We start from the raw sequence: 20,288 nt of genomic DNA on the forward strand, positions 1-20,288 counted from the left end.
CCCATGTGTGTTGGAGTAAACTAGTCAATCAGGTAAGGGTTGATAGTTCTATTTGAGCAACAATTGAATGCAAGAGTTTCTAGTCAACTAGCAACATGTGCAATCAATTAAAAGATTTTTTTTTAGTTAATTGAAGATACAACCGTTGGACTTCAACATTCATATTTGAATTGTCCAATCAACATTAGTGCCAAATCTATATAATTAAGGTTTATAGGTGCTAAAGATCCATTGTTTACATCTCAATTCTCCTATGCTAAAGTTGATATGGTGTCCATAGGAATCCAAGAGCTTCGAAAAGAATTTAAAGGCTTCAACCTCAAGTTATTGATAATTTATTTCTTGCTAAACCTTACCCCTAGGGCTACCGGTACAACAATAAAGCGTTTTGGTGTTAATCAAACATTTATGAGTCAATTCCTAACTGTAGCGTACTGTGGATTAATTTCTTCTAATGAAAAAATAACTCTGGAATACTGACTACGGATTCGAATAGTTTGAGTATCTATATTATCCAAAAAAAAAAATAATGTTGAATAGAATAAGATAAGAATAGTTAAGGTTATAAATGAATCAAACGGTCATGAGTAAATTACACTAAATGAAAAAAGCATGCAATATATATATATATATATATATATATATATATATATATATATATATATATATATATATGTGTGTGTGTGTGTGTGTGTGTGTGTGTGTGTGTGTGTGTGTTCAATTGATTAATATTAATGAATAGAGAGTGAATTTTCATAAATAATATTCATGAATAAAATTTATAAATAATATCCATAAATAATATTCTTAAACAAAAATAAATTTTTTATTAATATAAATAATAAATAAAAAAATTTTAAAATAAATAAATAATCTTGTATTATCAAATTTAATATTCAATTAAATAAATTTTAAATTTTTAAATAATCAAATAAATTTGAATTGAGAATTTGATAACATTTCAACGAATCAAAACTCAAACTTAAACCAAACATTCATAAAAAAAAAAAATTTAATTAAATTTAAATAAATTTATTTTAAATTGGACAATTTATTTGACTCGTTATAAAGTAAATTTAAACATCAGAAAATTTGGCTACGGCTAGACTTAGTCGTTTACTACACTAAGAATACTCAACTTATTAAACTTGTACACTTCTTAATCAAGGAATATTATACTATACAGGTGTTTGATACACAATAATTACGACAAGTACAAGAATATAGTTGGAAGCCACTACCACAAGGACAAATAAGAATAGAAGAGAAAGTCTAGGGTAATTATGAGACTGATGGTACATATATGAATATTTGCACATCATATTCATATTCCAGATATCTTTACAGATCGGATATTTCGTCAAGGATCTTCGGTTTTGTATGTTTATGCGTTTTATTTGATGAAATATCTTTATCTTTAATAATAATAAAAAATCTTCATGGTAATCAATGCTGTGTTTACTTTGGAGGAGTAGTCAATCACGTCTCAAAGCCAAGAACCAGCCGGCCGACCCAGTGGAGCCTTTCCAGTCAAACACCGCACGCAGCTAACGGTGGACTCTCTCTGCTGACGTGTATAGAATTAACCTTACCTACCACATGGACCGGGTTTAATTAGTCCGGTTCGATTCGATTCGGTTCCCGGCTTGGAAAGCACTACTTACTCCCACGCTGGGAAGTTATTTAATTAATAGATAGGATAAAGTGGGAAGAGCAGAGCCGCCACTGCCTTTCCGTCCCTCCGCCGGGAGCGAAGCCACGATTTTGCTCATCCGAGTGGCTGCTTCTGCTTCTGCTTCATCGTCGGTTGTCGTTGTAGAGATTTGGAGGTTGATGGAGTCGTTGGGTTGGTGATGAAGGATTTGGTGGAGAGTGGAGGCGCAGGCTTGAGATCGGAGATGAGGAGTACTGTGGCGTCGAGCAAGGACGGAAGGGGCGGCGAGAGCTCCGTGGATGGGATCGAGGTGGAGAGCCCAGGAGTTTCCTTCAGTGGACCCCTGGGCAGCCCGCTCGACGGACGAGGCGGCAGGAGGAGCCCCGCCCGGTTCAGCCTCCCGGCCTCGCCGGCCTCCTCCTTCGGGAAGGTGAAGAGCGATAAGGAAGCGGAGGAGGAGGATGAGACGTATGTGGAGATCACCCTGGACGTGCGCGACGACGAGGTGGCATTCCACAGCCTGAAGGCGGCGGCGACCGGCGGCGGGGACGTGGAGGCGGACCCGGAAGTGGCTGCGCTGGCTAAGGAGCTGGAGAGACGCGCCGGGCTCGGGAAGTCGATGATTCGCACGGCTTCGTACAAGTTCAAGCAGGTGTCCCAGGAGCTCCGCCGGCTGGCGTCGTTCACGCGGCGGCAGGGGCCGGGGAAGCTCGACCGCAACAAGACAGCCGCTGCGCACGCCCTCCGAGGCCTCAAGTTCATCAGCAAGGCTGAAGGGGCCGCCGGATGGACGGCCGTCGAAAAGCGCTTCCAAGAGCTTTCCGTCGACGGCATGCTTCACCGCTCTCGCTTCGGCCAGTGCATCGGTCCGTTCTCTATCAAATCCCCGCTCTTTTCTTCTCCTCCAGAAAGAAACGTTTCTTCTTGATTAAAAAATCTTGAAATTTTCGATCCACAGGAATGAAGGATTCCAAGGAGTTTGCTGGGGAGCTGTTCGATGCATTGACGAGGAGGAGACACATAATCGGCGATAAGATCACAAAATCTGAGCTGAAAGAGTTTTGGGACCAGATTTCTGATCAGAGTTTCGATTCCAGGCTTCAGACCTTCTTTGACATGTAAATATTGAACTAATCCTCTGTTTTCCACCTTTCCCAACTTTGCAAAAGACACTAGTCCTAATTCGCTCATCCAATTCACAGGGTTGATAAGAACGCAGACGGAAGAATCACGGAGGAGGAAGTGAAAGAGGTAAGCGAGTACTCGAGCATTGCCCTATCAATTATTTGTTAATTGATTCAGCCAACAAACAATTTGCAAGCAGATTATCTTGCTGAGCGCTTCGGCCAACAATCTCTCTAAGCTTCAGGAGCAAGCGGAGGAGTACGCTGCGCTGATCATGGAGGAATTGGACCCGGACAATCTGGGATACATTGAGGTAAAGCATGCCTTGTGATCAATTACGCTGTGGATCGAGCTACTGACGGGGGGGTGATGATTTCAGATATACAACCTGGAGATGCTGCTTATCCAAGGACCGACCTACTCGGCGCAGATCGGCACCACAAACAGTCGAAATCTCAGCCAGATGCTCAGCCAGAAGCTGCGGCCGACGAGGGAGCCGAATCCCCTGGTGCGGTGGTATCGTGAAGTGCGTTACTTCCTGGAGGACCACTGGAAGCGGGTGTGGGTGGTGGCGCTGTGGCTCTGTGCCTGCGCCGGCCTTTTCTGCTGGAAATTCGTCCAGTACCGGCGTCGGGCAGTGTACGACGTCATGGGCTACTGCGTATGCGTGGCCAAGGGCGGCGCCGAGACCCTCAAGTTCAACATGGCCCTCATCCTCCTCCCCGTCTGCCGCAACGCCATCACCTGGCTCCGAGCCCACACTCTCCTCGGCAAGGCCCTGCCCTTCGACGACAACCTCAACTTCCACAAGGTCATCGCTGCGGGCGTCGCCGTCGGAGTCTGCCTCCACGCCATCTCGCATCTGACGTGCGACTTCCCGCGGATGCTCCACGCGACGAACCAGGAGTACCAGCCTATGCGGCCCTTCTTCGGCGACTCGCAACCCGGTGACTACTGGTGGTTCGTGAAGGGCACGGAGGGGTGGACCGGGGTTGTCATGGTCGTGCTCATGGCCATCGCCTTCACGCTCGCCACTCCTTGGTTCCGCCGCAACCGCCTCCGCCTGCCCTTCCCCTTCAACCGCCTCACCGGCTTCAACGCCTTCTGGTACTCCCACCACCTCTTCGTCGTCGTCTACGTCCTCCTCATCGTCCACGGAACCTTCCTCTACCTCACCAAGGAATGGTACAAGAAGACGGTAGGCGAGACCACAAACCTGCTGCCCAATTTCAGCCTCCTCCTTCCTTGCTCGACCACATTCACTGATAAATAAAAACATCAATTTGCAGACATGGATGTACTTGGCGATTCCGGTGATCCTCTACGGCAGCGAGCGATTGATCCGCGCGCTTCGGTCCAGCGTGCGGCCGGTCAAAATTTTGAAGGTGGCGGTGTACCCGGGCAACGTTTTGACTCTTCAAATGTCCAAACCTCAAGGTTTCAAGTACAGAAGCGGACAATACATCTTCGTCAACTGCGCTGCTGTCTCTCCTTTCCAATGGTATATTTCCAAGCCACGCCTGCGAATCAATCTTGTTCTCCATCAATAATTGCTCTTGCCGTCCGTCAAAGCGCAGGCACCCATTCTCCATCACGTCGGCCCCGCAGGACAACTACATCAGCGTCCACATACGGACAATCGGCGACTGGACTAGGCAGCTCAAAGCCGTTTTCTCTGAGGTAGACGAAGCTTGACTTGTCTGTGGCGTAGTTTCATCATCATCTCTTCTATGGTTATCTGCAGGTGTGTCAGCCACCGGCAAGTGGACAGAGCGGCCTTCTGAGGTCGGATTACGACAGAAACAACAGCCTCATGTAAGTAATTTAGACGTTGATAAGATCAGGCATACGACAAGTAGAGAAGAATATGCTGCTCTGTCTTTGACGGTTTCTCCTCGTCCTTCCATCGCCTTCTATTCTGTCGCTGTTGCTCCCTCATCCTAGCGGCCTTGATCTTTGCGTCTCCTCCGTCCCAATTAATTATACATGTACTAATGATAGGAACAACAAATAATTTGTCCCCACTGTCTTGCCATCGCAATCGATCGATGTCTATCAATTCATCGGCGAGTAAATTATGCATTTTATGACTTGCTCAACGCAGTTGATGGCTTTGCAGCTTTCCGAAGGTGTTGATCGATGGGCCTTACGGTGCTCCGGCCCAGGAGTACAAGAAGTACGACGTGGTGCTGCTCGTGGGGCTGGGCATCGGCGCTACCCCTTTCATCAGCATCGTCAAGGACATCGTCAACAACATGAAGCGGCTGGAGCCCGAGGAGAGCGACGACGACGGGTCCTTCTCCTCCGAGACCGGGGAGGGCGGCGGCGGCGGCGGCGGAAGCAGGCACGCGGGGACGACGCTGTCGTCGTCGTGGTCGTCGTCTTTCAAGACGCGGCGGGCGTACTTCTACTGGGTGACGCGGGAGCAGGGGTCGTTCGAGTGGTTCCGGGGGGTGATGAACGAGGTGGCGGAGACGGACAAGAAGGGCGTCATCGAGCTGCACAACTTCTGCACCAGCGTGTACGAGGAGGGAGACGCCCGGTCGGCGCTCATCGTCATGCTGCAGTCGCTCAACCACGCCAAGAACGGCCTCGACATCGTCTCCGGCACCCGCGTCAAGTCCCACTTCGCCCGCCCCAACTGGCGCAACGTCTTCAAGCGCATCGCCCTCAACCACCGCGACCAGCGAATCGGTCCGCACCCAACAACTCTCTTTTCTCCCTCCGATCATCTCCTGCAATGTCTCATCCTTCATTTTCTTCTCAATCTGCCTGCAGGCGTGTTCTACTGCGGCGCCCCGGCGCTGACGAAGGAGCTCCGGCAGCTGTCCACGGATTTCTCACGGCGGACCAGCACCAAATTTGACTTCCACAAAGAAAACTTTTAGAAGCACGTACTCATTCAGTAATCTCACGATCGATAAATATTACCCATATCTGAAAGCCTTTTGATCTGAATAAGATATTAAGATTGACAACGAAAGAGAATGTAGGATGAGTCGATCATAAGATATTGATTGGAGTTACACAGCATTTGTCACCAATATTTTCCTTGATCAAATGCTTCTTTGTCTTTTTCTCTTTCTTTTAGGTTAATGTCTATGATAAACTATTCCTTGGAGTGGCTGGTGACCTGAGCACATCAGTGGGGTTCTAACTGGCTCCCAGTGAGGAGCAAGACTGAAGTCCCATGTTATCTGTCTGGTGGACCAAAATAAAGCACTTCTTCAAGTCATAAAAATAGAGAAAACTTTTTTCTTTTTGCATCAGCTCAGATTCCATTCCATCTATTTCCCTTGATCAGATCGAATTAAGCAAGACTGAAGTCCCATGTTATCTGTCTAGTGGACCAAAATAAAGCACTTCAAGTCATAAAAATAGAGAGAACTTTTTTCTTTTTACATCAGCTCAGATTCCATCGATTTCCCTTGATCAGATCGAATTAAGTGAGAAAGGCAGGTGTTCCGGCAGGATATCATGGACAGTCAAGTCAATAGTAAAAAAAAACTCCAATTCACAGACAGTTGCTCCTACCTCAATATGAAGGGATTTGAAAAGAAACTGAATGAACAGATTAGATAGGTGTCGGGGATTCTCATCGATAAATCATTCCGACGCTCAAGTCAATCTTGGTAGAAGAAGAAAAAAAAAGTATGTGAAGTTGCTGAACTAGCTGAGAGAAAGTTTTCATATCTATGAAAGGATTTATATACTTACGAGAAAGGAATCTCCACGTCTACCTGAGAGAAGACCTTTGCTAGGGCCGAGGAGACCAATTCTGCAGGTTGTTGACATGGGGTTCCCACATGAGGCATCTGGAGGACAAAGTTTGTCAATCTCGTAACCGTCCTATGACTTGACAGTACTGAATTATTCTTACCTTTTGGTTGTATATATGCGTAGGCACGAGGGGATCTAGGGAATCGGACCTGATAACCTCATAATCACCTTGATCCCTTGATAGACCTCGCACACTTGGGAGATTTTGACAGTTTCTGTGTGAGGTAGGGGTAGTGGCGGAGATGGAGTGTGAAGAGACCGAGTGGACCGAAAGGCCGCTTAACTGAAGGATTCGGAGAGGACGAGAGGTGGAGGAACTGAGACATCCAAGAGCCAGGCTGCCAAGTTGTTGAGCAGTGAGTGAGTGGCCGAGTGATCAAGAGGTGGATTAGTTGAGTGACCGAGTGATCAAGAGGTGGATTGATTGAGCGGCCGAGGTCGAGATGGCCAAGTAGCCGAAATGACTGAGAGGTTGTATGACCGAGAGGCTGAGTAGTCGAGTAATCGAGTAGCCGAGAAGGGATAGGGATGGAGTGGCCGAGACGACTGAGAGGTCGTATGACCGAGAATGACTGAGTGATCGAGTAGCCGAGAAGGAATGGGGTGGAGTGGTCGAAACCCAGTGGTTGAGACCCAGTGATTGAGACCTAGATGGCCGAGACCGAATAGCTGAGACGTCTTAGGTCGGGATGGCCGAATGACCGAGACGACTGAGAGGTCGTATGGCCGAATGACCGAGACGACTGAGAGGTCGTATGGCCGAGAGACTGAGTAGTCGAGTGATCAAGTAGCCGCGACGGCTCAGATCGGAATGGTCGAATGGCCGATGTAGAGAGGCATCGATCTACTTGAGATTGACTATTGACTTTTTGATTTAACATATTAGCTCATCCTTTGACCATATCTGCTATACAAGACTAATCAAAATCTGTCACGTAGGCCGGGCAAAGGCAATCACTGGCCTCATCGACAGGTAAAGCTAAAGAGCAGCCTGCTCCGCACGTAGTGACGCACTGAACCCATGCCACTCACAGCATTATGAAGGCCCATTCACTTGCTCAACTCTCCATGTCAAAATCAAGCAAAGGAACCAATTTCTTCTGAAACTGCATTTGATGCTTGTGGCAACAAGAGGTGTAAAACTAGAGTATATTCTCATGAAGGGAAAGGGGCTCTTCACTTTGGAAGCTATCATTGGTTCTTAGATAGCCACTAGAAGTGATGGAGAGCAACTATGAAACATCCACTGGTGGTCAACTTCTGCAACCCAAAGTTAGGTTAAGGGACAGTGTTCAACTGGCAAAGTTGAAAATTTATGGTCCTTTGAAAAAAGCTTGGTTGGTTGGTTGGTTGCTGACTCATTTTCCAGTCAAAATCGAGCAGCAGATCACTTTCTCTTCTCTCTTAACAGGTTGTTTGATTGGATGTTGATTTTTGGATGGTGTTATTATCCGTGTAGACCTAACCAGAGGTGACAGACATTGAATTTGGTTGTCAGTTGGCTAAATTATTATCTTATTAACAATTTGACTAGAAAGAATCACAAAATTTTTCCTAATCTTGTATTTAAAAAGATTAAATTTTTTTTTTTTCAAAGGTATTGACCCAAAGAGATAAGAGTCCTAACAAAAGTCCTAGATGTAATAATTATTATTAAGAAAATGATGTCCCCGGGGCAATGATGCAACGGTAGAGGGAGTTGATCTCCAATTACGGCATATTTGTAAAAAATTTCTAGATGTAATAATTATTATTAAGAAAATGATCCCTCCCCTGTGTTGATTTGATGATTTAACCATATGAGTTAAGTTAGATATGCAATTGATGTTGTTAATGTCACGTGTGCAAACTTAGTTATACTAGAGAGACTTAGTACTCAAGGCTAGACAATCTGAATTGAATAGTTAATGACTTAGGGTAAAAAACTCAAATGAAAGGGATACTCAAAGTAGGCAAGATGAATTCGAGGCAAGTGATCCAAATCAAGAAGGCGCTCGATATACTTGAGGATAGGGATGCCATATCAAAAGATGAGCTTGATGGGCTTTAGGGTTTAAAGACTAGATTGAGGTGTGTTCAAAATACTCGATAGTTGGAAGTCCAAACTGAGGAATTGAAGACCCAAAGAAATGTGAGTGATTAATTATGTTGTTGTAATCTAGGGTTTGTTTTGGGTATATACATTGTTTGAAATATTTGAAAGGGGGTTGATGAGTTGTCATGGAGTTTGGGATGTCATCCAAATAGTTCCATTAGGTTAAGAAAAGCTTGCTTGGTTGACTAAGGTTTAAAAATCAACCCCTAATGGTTAGTTTGGTTGTTTTAAGAAAGCTTTGGTAGACCAATGACTTCTTGGTAGCATGGCTTTAATAAATGTAGGAGCCTTGGTTTATAAGGCTTTATGATTACTTTGGGTACTAAGAACTCATGAATAATATCCAAAAGCTCTTGTGCTTATCAAGATAGAATGCCCAAGGAAATTTAGAGTTTGCATCAATATTAATACCAAAGACTTCAACATTTAAAGCTCTAAGTAATTTATCTTCTCTCCATGGTTTTTCAATTTCATTTAAAATAAAAATATATGAGGACTATTTGTTGAGATAAATCTTGGTTAGGGAAGCTCAAAGATAGCTTGCAAAATCTCGATTAGGATCAAGCTCAAGTAGAGCTTGCAAAATCTCATTTAGGGTTAAGCTTGAGGTGAGTTTGCAAAATCTCAATGTTTTGGTTAAGAAGATTATGCTGATGCAATTGTCCTCGGTCATGGTTGACCAAGCTCAAGTTGAGTTGAGTTTCGATATTTGATCAATATATTTGATGGTTGAGCGAGATGTCAAGTAGGTTATGATTGATCAAATACTTGATAATGAAAAAGTCCAAATTGATCACGATTGATCAGATACTTGACAGTTGAAAATTCAACAGAGAGTCGGCAACGGAGAAATCCAAGTGGATCATGGTTGACCAAATACTTGACAGTTGAAAGTCCAATAAATAGTTGACAAGAGCGAAGTCTAAGTGGATCACGATTGATCAGACACTTAGCAGTTGAAAGTTCCAACAAAAAATTGACAAGGGCAAAGTTCAAGTGGATCACAGTTGACTAGACACTTGATAATGAGGTGAAGTCCTAACAAGTCACGAAGGATCGGATGTTAGGCATGAGAAAGGAAGTTTTGACAAGTCATGGATGATCAGATGTCGGACACGCTGTTGAAGTCTTGACAAGTCATGGAAGATTGGATGTTAGATATGTGGTGAAGTCGTAATAGGTCATAAAGGACTAGATGTTAGACGTATGAGTAAAGTCTTGATAGACTAAGGAGGATCAAATGTTAGGCGTATGAATGGAGTTCAAACTGTTGGAATAGATGACGTCGCTAGAGGGGGTGAATAGTGATTCTTTGATCGTCGTTGATTGCCATTCGTTGTGCTCATCTACAAGGAGTTAATGCACAACAAAAATATATATAAAACAAATACAAACCAAAAACAAAAGTGAACTAATTTAACATGTTTCAGATGCCCTAGTTCCTACTCCATTGCCAATCATCCTAATGAAATCACCACTATCTCTCTCCTTGTTGGATAACTTTCAGAAGTGGAGAAACCTCTTAAACATCTGTTGTTATACAAAGCAACACAAACAAAACAAAGATACAAATATAAGTATATATAATGAAAATAACAAGTTTACGTTAATGAAACTTTACTTTAGGTTTTTTTAGTTTCTTTAATTTGCCTTGGAAATACAGTAACACTTTTCTCCAAAACACCTAAGAACCAACTGAAAAAATCTCCATGAAGCCCTCCCTTTATAACCTTCAAGTCAGGACTGATTTTCATTTATCAGTCGATTGCTCAATTGAATTCAATTGTTGCACTTAAATAATGTCTCTTACCAAATTTGATTTACCATGAACAATCGACTATTATTGTTTATCAATAGATTAATGTCTAAACAATCGATAGTTGTAATTAGTCGACTCTTATTGTGAATCAATTGATTGCACTGTAGCAGAAACACTATAGTACTTGACAGATACAATTCATCAATTCGTTGTTACTATAGCAGATGTTGGACCAATGGAATTCATATATCTCCATAATAGTATGATATTATCCACTTTGGGCATAAGTTCTTATAGTTTTATTTTTGAGCTTTATTTAAAAGACCTTATACCAATGGAGATATCTTCCATCTTATAAATTCATGATATTCTCCATATTTCTAATGTAAGACTTTAATTGTACTTCCAACAATCCTTCTCTTAAATGAAGGACCACCATAATCCAATCGAGGTCACTCCTTTCCACTGCGGTTGGGTGCGCACAGGGGCGGATCCAGGCGAGGGCTGGAGGGGGCTGAAGCCCTCGCCAGGATCGCCAGTGCCGCCTGTGGGGAATACTGGGACCAGCATTTTCACCGGGCTGGAGGGGGCTGGAGAGTGGAGAGGGCTGGAGAGGGCTGGCGCCTGGCCGGCTGGAGGTCTGGAGCAGGCGAGCCGCACTGCAGCAGCCAGCAGGGAGACTGGGAGAGGCGATCAGCGACAGCGAGACGGGGACGGCGATTTCACCAACGCCGCGTGGCCTGCGTCGCCGCCTCATGGCTCAGTCGCGACTCTGCGTCTCCGCGAGCACATCGCTGAGCGCAGAGCGCCCCGCTGGAGTTAAGGCATGCGATTAAGGGGTTATAGGATAGTTTAATGGATACAACCCGTTAACCCGTTAAGAACCAATAAACGTCGAAACCTATTCGCCCGTTCGCCGACACTCTGTTTCCTCCTCATCTTCGCCCGACGCTGCCATCGCCTGCCGCCTGCCACCTCTCTTTTGCTTTCTCGCGCCGTCTTCCTCACCAGCCGAAGCCATCGCCGCGGGCCGCCGACACCGCCACTCCTCCCTTCCTCGCGGTTCGGGTTCCTCGCGGTTCCTCCTCCGTCCGACGCCGGCGCCGTCGAGCTTGCCCCGCCGGTGGTCAGCAAGGGCGATTTGGAGCCTTTGACTTCGCCTTTGATTGCGTCCAAGGATTAAGGAACTCGTTGGGAGGCGGATTGGCAGCAAGATCAAAGAGGAAGATAGGTAAGGGTTTTGGTAGATTTAGGGTTGGATAGGTTTCAATTTTCTAGGATTTTGATTAATTTTTCCTTCACAGCTGGTTGCTGTGATTTGAATGGTTGCTGTAATTTGAACGGAATTGGTGTGGTTGAGAAGGAGGAAAAGGCTGGATTTTACGTCAAGGAAGGCTAGGGCTTCAAATCTGGTAAGTTCTTATTAAGTTGGTTGGATTTTTGAAAGGGTTAGATCCTTATGCGTTGTTGTGTGTCGGCATGATAAAGCTGCCCTATTTTCTATGAACAGAACAGTGAGATTGCGGTTGTGAAAAGGAAGAAGAGAGGAAGAGGAATCTAGAGCTAGATTGGGCTTCAATCTGAGGAAAGCTGTGAATCCATTCTGAGGTAAAATCTAGTTGCTTCTAGTTGATTAATAGAGATAAACCTTGAATGTAAATTGGTTTTAGTTAGGAAGTTTGATGCATTGATCAGAAATTGATTAGGGTTATTTATTTATGTAGATTATGGAGAGGTATTTTAAACCTAAACGTTTTCGTAACGAGGATTCTTCCAATGATCCTAATATTAGTGAAGCTGTGGAAAATCAATCTCATGTCGAATTAGATTTAAATGATATTGTTAGTGATCCAGGATTACGAAAGTCAATTGAAGAATTTGATATTTCTATTCGAGATCAAGTCCGAAGAGAGTACTTGACTAGGGGCCCTTGTCAACCAATTGGGCATGTGTATCCAAAAAGAGCTTTTGGTAATCAAGAAAGAAGTTTCCAAGAAAGTTGGTATAAAATATATACATGGTTAGAATATAGCATATCAAAAGATGCGGCATTTTGCTTATGGTGTTATCTTTTTAAACCAACAAATAAAGGAGGTCGATATAAAGAGGATGTCTTTATAAAAACAGGATTCGTGAATTGGAAAAATGCATTAGAAAGATTTAATTTGCATATTGGTGTTGTGGATAGTTGTCATAATAATGCTAGAATACAGTTTGAATCTTTTCAAGATCAAAGACATGGTATTTCAAATATATTACGAGCACATGGGCGAGATATGAAGGTTTCTTATCGTACCCGTTTAACAGTAATGTTAGATGTTACGCGATTTCTTTTGAAATTCTTTTGAAGCAGGGACTATCTTTCCGTGGACATGATGAGTCAAGTAATTCTTTAAATAGAGGAAACTTTCTTGAATTGCTTCAATGGTACAGTCAACGAAATGAAGAAGTTTCCAAGGTTATTAATCAAAATGCTCCTGGAAACAATCAAATGATTTCTCCAGCAATTCAAAAAGATCTTACACACGCTTGTACCTCTGAGATCACACTTTCCATAATTGAAGATATTGGAAATAATGTTTTCTCCTTAATGGTTGATGAGTCTCGAGACATTTCAGTGAAGGAGCAAATGGGAGTTGTTTTGAGATATGTGAACAAAAGAGGACAAGTGATTGAGCGATTCCTTGCAATTGTACATGTATCTGATACTAGCTCTCGTTCTTTGAAGGATGCTATCGATGCTTTATTTGTGAAACATGGATTATCATTATCCAGGTTAAGAGGTCAAGGATATGATGGAGCTTCAAATATGCGGGGTGAATTCAATGGATTGAAAACTCTCATTTTGCAAGAAAATCCATATGCAAGATATATTCATTGTTTTTCTCACCAATTGCAATTAGTTATTGTTGCTGTTGCCAAAAGTAATATCAATGTAAGTGATTTTTTTAACTATGTCTCTATGATTGTGAATACGACTGGAGCATCATGTAAAAGGAGAGATCAACTTAGACAAATTGAACATGATAGAATTGTTGCAATGTTAGAGGGTGGAGAGATTAGTACTGGCAGTGGTGAAAATCAAGAAACTAATTTAGCAAGGCCAGGAGATACTCGTTGGGGATCACACTATTTGACATTGATTCGTCTATTATCTATGTGGCCTTCAGTGATACAAGTTATGGAGAATATTTGTGATGATTCTAGTTCTTTTGATAGTAGAGGGGTTGCCAAAAGTTTGATTCAGAAAATGGAGAATTATGAGTTTGTTTTCATATTGCACTTGATGAAGATGATATTGGGAATGACACATGAATTGTCACTTGTCTTGCAACAAAAGGATCAAAATATTGTCCAAGCCATAAGTTTGATTGAAAGTGTGAAAGATCAATTTCAAATATTTAGGGAAGAAGGATGGTATACAATTATGGATAAAGTCAATACATTTTGTGAGTTGAATGAGATCCCAGTGTTGGATATGAATGATAATTGTTTGGTTGGTGGTCGTAGCAGGCGCAGAAAGCAACTTATCACCAATTTGCATTATTATCGTGTGGAGATTTTCTATCAGGTATTATTTCTAAAAATTTTACATTATTATATTCGCTAATAAGATTTTCTTTACTAATTAATTATTATTGTTGCAAATTATAATGTTAGGTTGTTGATTCAGTTATACAAGAGATGAATACTCGCTTTTCCGAAGTTGGCACAGAATTGCTTAGGTGTATGGCATGTCTTCATCCAAGAAATTCTTTTTCTGAATTCAATGTTCAGAAACTAGTTCGACTTTGTGATTTATATCCTGAGGATTTCTCAACTAATGATTGTATAGTTATTGAACAACAACTTCAGAATTTCATTCATAATATACGACGAGATTCAAATTTTTCTGAAATTAAAGATTTGGGAAGTCTTGCTCAGAAAATGGTTGAAACTCTAAAAAATCAAGCTTATCCATTGGTTTATCGTCTGATTGAGATGACATTAGTTCTACCAGTTGCGACTGCTTCCGTTGAAAGAGTATTTTCTGCAATGAAGACGATAAAGACTGATTTACGCAATAGAATGGGAGACGAGTGGATGAATGACAGTCTAGTCGTATACATCGAGAAGGATATCTTTTCAACAATTGAAAATGAACAAATATTGCAACGTTTTCAAAAGATGAAAAGTCGCAGGATGCAATTGCCTCCTCTTTCTTATCCGAAGACCACAAGGTCTATAGACCACAGCCAACACTAATATGTTGTCCTGGTATGTTCTTTTGCTATTCTGTATATGGTTGTTTTTGCTATTCTGTATATAGTTGCTTTTGCTATAAGATGTAAATGGTGTATTATATTCACAGGTCCATTTTAGAGGATATCTAAGAGAAGTTTTGACACCTTATGAAGGTGAAGAATATGTGAAATGAAGCTACATTAATTCACTAAAAGAGGTATGACTTTTAAGATTTTATATGTTGGCTACTTGGCTCCATATTTTCTTTTGCACTTCATATAATTTTAAAAGTGGTTGTTTAGGTCACAATATGAAGACACTGGTGCTGGTGGAAGAACACAAATTTCGGCTTTGCAACCTGATATCTTGTGGTAAAGATTACTTGAAGCATTATTAAGGCATGCAATTATTTATTCTATTTTTTTACTTATTAAATGCTGAAATTTATGTGAGGTTGAACTGTATTCATGCTGATATTTATTTTATTTTCTAACTACTAGCATTCAAGTGGATTTTGTTAGTTTCTGGATGTGTTCATAATGTTCGAGAGGTCAAGAAATAGAGATTTTAGAGCTTTGTTACATAACTTTTGAGGTTTAAAAAGAACACTAGCTGTAGCTTGAGTATATTATTGTGGGATCTAATTCTGAAAACAATAAACTCAACTTGATATTATTACAATAATATTACATGTCTCTCAACAAAAATAGATTGTTAAGGCAAGGTCTTGGAGTAGGGGTAACTGATGCTCATCATTGATTCAACTACTTAAGAACTTGCTCCATAAGTATGTGCCAAATTTATTTAGAAACTTTACCTATTGTTTTATGATTTTAGAATGTTTTGAAATGATTATTATATTGTAAAAAAAAATTTATTAGCCCTCGCCAAAAATTATTTCTGGATCCGCCCCTGGGTGCACACCTTACGTGTACTACCTGGAGCACTGCCTGCTTAGGCCGAGAGCTCCCTTACCATTATTCCTATAGTCCGGGCCTCCCCTACCTCTTTCATTTTTTTTTTCTGAAGTTCCTTACATGGCTCTATTAGACCATGACTCTAATACCACTTGTTGGACTGATGGATCTACATATCTCCACAATGGTATGATATTGTCCACTTTGACCCTAAGCCCTAATAGTTTTATTTTTGAACTTTATCCAAAAGACCTTATATCAATAGAGATATCTTTCATCTTATAAATCCATGATCTTCTTCATGTATTTTTAATGTGTAATTTTAATTGTATTCTGAATAGTAGAAACATTATAACAAAAATACTATTCATAGTCGACTGATACTCTTCGTCAATCAATTTTTACTAAAGCATAAATTCTATAGAAGTATTGAAAATATTATTCACACCGAATTCATTTATGCTAAAGGACCCTTATGTTTCTAAAACTTCCTCGTACGATTAGTATCGATTAATCCTGACTTACTAGGGCATCATCTTTGCCTAGTATTATATTGACTTCAACCTACTAAACTTTACCAGCTTAGCATCTAATCAATTTTAACCTACTAAGACTTCTCATCTCATGTCTAACATCCTATAAACATTAATATGTTGGGGCTTCTCCATTGTCAAACATCTAATCTTTTTTGATCTGTTTAGACTTCTCATCTCTTGTCTAATATTTGATCAACTTTGACTTTTAAGGACTTCGCCATTGCCAAACATACAATCCACCTTAATCTGTTTGGACTTCTTTTTTCACGCTTAATATTTGATCCTCCATGACCTATTAATACTTCCACCATTGCCTAGTGTCCAATTAACCTTGTCCCACTTGGACTTACCCATGTCAAGTGTTTGATCCTTCATAATCTACTTGTACTTTGCCTTTGCAAACTTCCTGTTAAATTTTTAACTACCAAGTGTCCGATCAATCGTGACCCACTTGGACTTCTTCACTTGTTAATTTCCTATTGAATTTTCTGTTAAATTTGAGGGGTGTCCTAAGACAATCGTCTTACGGTTATACTATTTATTGGATAAATAGTAATTCACTATTTGAGTGCACATTTCATATGTATTTGAATGGATCTTAGACTCAAATACTCAATGTCCGCAATAGGATTCATAGCATGAAAGAATTTGTGATTGGATCACAACTCGTGAGTATCTCTACATCTCTACATGTGCAATTGAAATGTATTGAAATTATCCTTAGTCGAGGAATTGATGAGCATGGACGTCATCGATTCTGTTGAGACTAGCACGTTTAAACTTCTTGATTAGCCAAGCAGCTGATCTCATTGCTGGAGACATTGGATGTTGAGAGTTAAACGTGGATGTTGATTAAAGGTAACCAGTTCATTGGAGTGACCTGCCTTGAGACTTCATATGGTTCTATTCATATGCCAATGAAGATCTCAGTGCAGCTTAAGTGTGAGTTTCCTTTGACTTGCGGTATTCAAGTCATCTTGGTCATGGAGGCTTATACTTTGACATCTTAAGCAAGCATCTCCGATGAGGTGTGGATCCGAGATTATTGGGTATAAGTCGAAGTGTCCGAAAGTGTTTAAATAGCCCACAGAGGATTCACTGTCCTTGGAAAAGGAGACATATACCCTGCGGCCGCTTGTCAGGATTGTTACTAAAAGTCTTTGGCCAAAGTATTACATGTTAAGAGTACGGTACTCTTAGACACATATACAAGTAACTTAAATCCACAGGGCAAGAAAGCAGCTTGGGCTAGGTGTGACGTAGTCAGCCTAGTGGAGACCGACACATAGACCATGTCCTGAACCAAGCGGGTATAAGACGGTAAAAGAAATGAGACACGTTTAATTGGAGCTACTGAAGGGTTTAGAAGATGTTCTGGAATCAATCATTGATTTTTCGGTCAATTGAGGATCATGATGTACTACTAGGTGTCACTCATGATCGTTTAGTAATTAATGGTTAATTATGGACGACCAACATAGTCAGAAACCTATTAGGTTACACACACTACAAGTTTATCCGAAGGACTTAAAACGAGTTTGAGAATTGGATTCTCAGAACGAGAGAAAGAAAGTCTGATTGAACTAGACAAAGGACAAAAATGATGGATTTAATCTTATGAAGATGAAACAATCCAAATTGATTTGGTTCCTGATGGAAAGGATTTTGACATATCGAAAGCAATGCTGGAATTCATCTTTTAAAGACGAAATGAACAAAATTGGTTTGGTTTCAATTGAAGGTGTTTTGGTTATTGAACCAAACGATTTGGTTTTGAACTAAACAAAACAATTTAGTTTATTTTTGAACCGAACTTAAGTTGATCGATATAGGGGATAAAGTTTTTAGATTAGATCCAAACCCAATAAGATGTTGTTTAATATATAATATCAAAAAGGAATAAACGGTTGGCATTAAATTCTAATGGTTAGGATCAATTACAACCATTCAAATCTTAAACCCCATTAAACTCGATTTGCTACAGTGCTCAGTCCGATTTGCTATAATAACCGGATCGGTTCGCTACAGTAAACCCTAGGTTAAGCCTAGTTCAAGCCAAACCCAATTTCTCCTTCTTCTCAGTTCTCTCTGCTTGGCTGCCGCACGTGCACGTGTGAATCGCAATTTCCTCGCGATTCCGTTTCTGTTGGTGATAAGGTCGTGATTCTCCTCGTGATCCCGCATCCACCGGCAATAAAATCGCGAGGAGAGCACTATAAGGCCACCTTGGACCGCGTGGGAGAAGGAAGAGCGAACCCTAGCGCCGCCAGCCCCTTTCCCTTCATCGTCATGAGGAACCCTAGCATCGCCAGCCACCTCTTTCACCATCTCGATCGGACTCTACTCTTGGGTTTGCCGACAGTGTGAAGGAAGTGATCGTCGTCACCTCTTCTTTGAAGCTTCTTGAGCCTCCATTGCTCCTCCCTACTAGGTTCTCTCGCCCGCACTCGACTGTCGGAAGAGGTGATCCTGTTGCCTTCTCCTGATTAGCCTCTTCCACGCCCGTCGAGGAGCTCAAGCCACTACCAAAGTTGTTGCCACCGTTGAAGTTGTTGTTGGAGTGGATTCGCTGTTGGATCCAGCTGCTGGCTTATTGTTAGGGATTGTCGTGGAAACTCATGAAGGTTCCGAAGATCATTCCATACTCGTCGGAATAGTTTTGAGTTTTTATCCTAAATCGGTGGTCAAAGGTTGACTACTGTAACTATACCGGAAACACGATTGTCGGCGATAGTTAGAATACCCCGAAAATAAACGCAACGTGTGTTGTTACATGTTTTCGATATTAGAGTTTTCTCTTGTATCGATCGTTGTTGTTTGACAGCTAGTACCGAAGATGATAACACGACTTGTGGCTTAAGAAGCCATTTGGAAGAGAATCTGGTGTGAATCACTGGTAGAGGCGGAACTTCGACAGAGCCGCTTGATTGATGTCATTCCCGCTGAGTGTCATATGTCAGGTATACATAGAATAAATCATTATTTTAAAATTTAAAATTTTCAATTATGTCATATATCTATTATATTGTACATGTGTGTGTTGCGAGTGTTATAATAATTAGCTTTAGTTATTATTTTTCTTTTCGCTACGCATGTTTGTGAAATGTGTAAACATGCATAATGTCGTACCAAATGGATCCCAACAGCTTTGGATTGCCAAAGCTACAACAATGTTTGAATGATGGTGATCAGTCAATTGCTAGGCGGATTTCAATCATGATAACTACTTTATAAAAGAGGATTTTCATAAGGATTTCAATAAGACTGATACTTGAGGGTTCGTGGGTGAATATTGCTGCATTCCAGACTTTTAGGGAGCAATCTACAAGTAACAAACAATGACCAAAACAAAGTTATACAGTTTATTTATATTGTATTCATTTGTATCTTTATTTTTGTATTTGATTTGTGTTGCTTATAAGAACATATTTTGTAAGACATTTTTCTACCTTCTAAAGGTGTCAGACAAGGAAGAAGAATAGCGATGCTATCGCTAGGACTCTAGACCGTGCTAGGACTCTAGACCGTGAAGTAGATATCGAACATTCTAAACCATGTAAAATCTAGGTGTTCTAGTGTTTGTTGTTATGCTTTGTAATTTTATTTCCCTCTACGTATTAATCTTTTCTGATGAACATACAATCAACGAACGAACAAGAAATGCGAATCACTATTCACCACCAGCCCTCCCCCTCTAACGACTTCAACAGCTCTAACAATTTATCCTTGAAGATTGTGAGCCTTTCATATAAAGGCTTGCTCCATTTTGTTGTTTCAAAGAGTGGTAATAGTGGATTTGCAAGGTGAGCCTCCAAATCATATTAAAAAAAAATGATAAATCCCAGTCAGTCTATGGTAATCCTACCGACCACCAGTGTAAATCGAGAAGCGCATACAGCGGCCAATCCAGATGCCCAACATCCTTTGATTGCGTTCCCTAGAAGTGAGCTGGGGACCTCCAAATCATATTAAATATTCATGTTAGGTTGCATTTATTATTAATGCTTCAGCACCCCAATCATTAATTTTATTCGGTTACCATGAGACACTATCACATGCTTAGAACAGTATAAGAGTTGACATAATCTATTATCAACATAATTAAGAGATAATGGCGAGAAGTAGAGTTGCAGAAGAGGGCAAGAATTCGAATCTCGATGAAGTTGAAATAATACCCTCCTTCGTCATGGCTAACTGC

General features: G+C 41.3%; 2 protein-coding genes across 2 annotated transcripts; both read left to right on the forward strand.

The window, feature by feature from the left end:
- The first annotated feature begins 1,707 nt into the window (after positions 1-1,707).
- Positions 1,708-5,861, forward strand: LOC141845501 (respiratory burst oxidase homolog protein B-like). The gene is made up of 10 exons (XM_074733556.1): positions 1,708-2,520; positions 2,613-2,772; positions 2,857-2,905; positions 2,979-3,092; positions 3,159-3,977; positions 4,069-4,280; positions 4,357-4,459; positions 4,524-4,594; positions 4,899-5,473; positions 5,558-5,861. The coding sequence occupies exons 1-10, from the start codon at positions 1,854-1,856 to the stop codon at positions 5,665-5,667; spliced, it is 2,880 nt and encodes a 959-aa protein (XP_074589657.1). The 5' UTR covers positions 1,708-1,853; the 3' UTR covers positions 5,668-5,861.
- A 6,279-nt stretch (positions 5,862-12,140) lies between these two features.
- Positions 12,141-14,786, forward strand: LOC141844869 (uncharacterized). The gene is made up of 4 exons (XM_074732847.1): positions 12,141-12,625; positions 12,730-13,984; positions 14,074-14,633; positions 14,765-14,786. Exons 1-4 carry the CDS (start codon positions 12,141-12,143, stop codon positions 14,784-14,786), a joined length of 2,322 nt encoding a protein of 773 aa, XP_074588948.1.
- The last annotated feature ends 5,502 nt before the right edge of the window (positions 14,787-20,288 follow it).

This window comes from Curcuma longa, chromosome 14, assembly GCF_044706935.1.
Source record: "Curcuma longa cultivar G26 ecotype Majalengka, Jawa Barat chromosome 14, ITB_CL_G26_1.1, whole genome shotgun sequence".
NCBI lineage: Eukaryota > Viridiplantae > Streptophyta > Magnoliopsida > Zingiberales > Zingiberaceae > Curcuma > Curcuma longa.

What these genes read in the sequence shown, in the direction of transcription:
- LOC141845501 (XM_074733556.1), top strand. Translation starts at nt 1,854, where the DNA reads ATGAAGGATTTGGTGGAGAGTGGAGGCGCAGGCTTGAGATCGGAGATG. An exon ending in ACAATCTGGGATACATTGAG is followed by an intron (nt 3,093 to 3,158) that starts GTAAAGCATGCC and finishes TGATGATTTCAG; the next exon opens with ATATACAACCTGGAGATGCT. An exon ending in CCACCGCGACCAGCGAATCG is followed by an intron (nt 5,474 to 5,557) that starts GTCCGCACCCAA and finishes ATCTGCCTGCAG; the next exon opens with GCGTGTTCTACTGCGGCGCC.
- LOC141844869 (XM_074732847.1), top strand. Translation starts at nt 12,141, where the DNA reads ATGGAGAGGTATTTTAAACCTAAACGTTTTCGTAACGAGGATTCTTCC. An exon ending in GTGTGGAGATTTTCTATCAG is followed by an intron (nt 13,985 to 14,073) that starts GTATTATTTCTA and finishes TTATAATGTTAG; the next exon opens with GTTGTTGATTCAGTTATACA. An exon ending in TCTTATCCGAAGACCACAAG is followed by an intron (nt 14,634 to 14,764) that starts GTCTATAGACCA and finishes TTATATTCACAG; the next exon opens with GTCCATTTTAGAGGATATCT.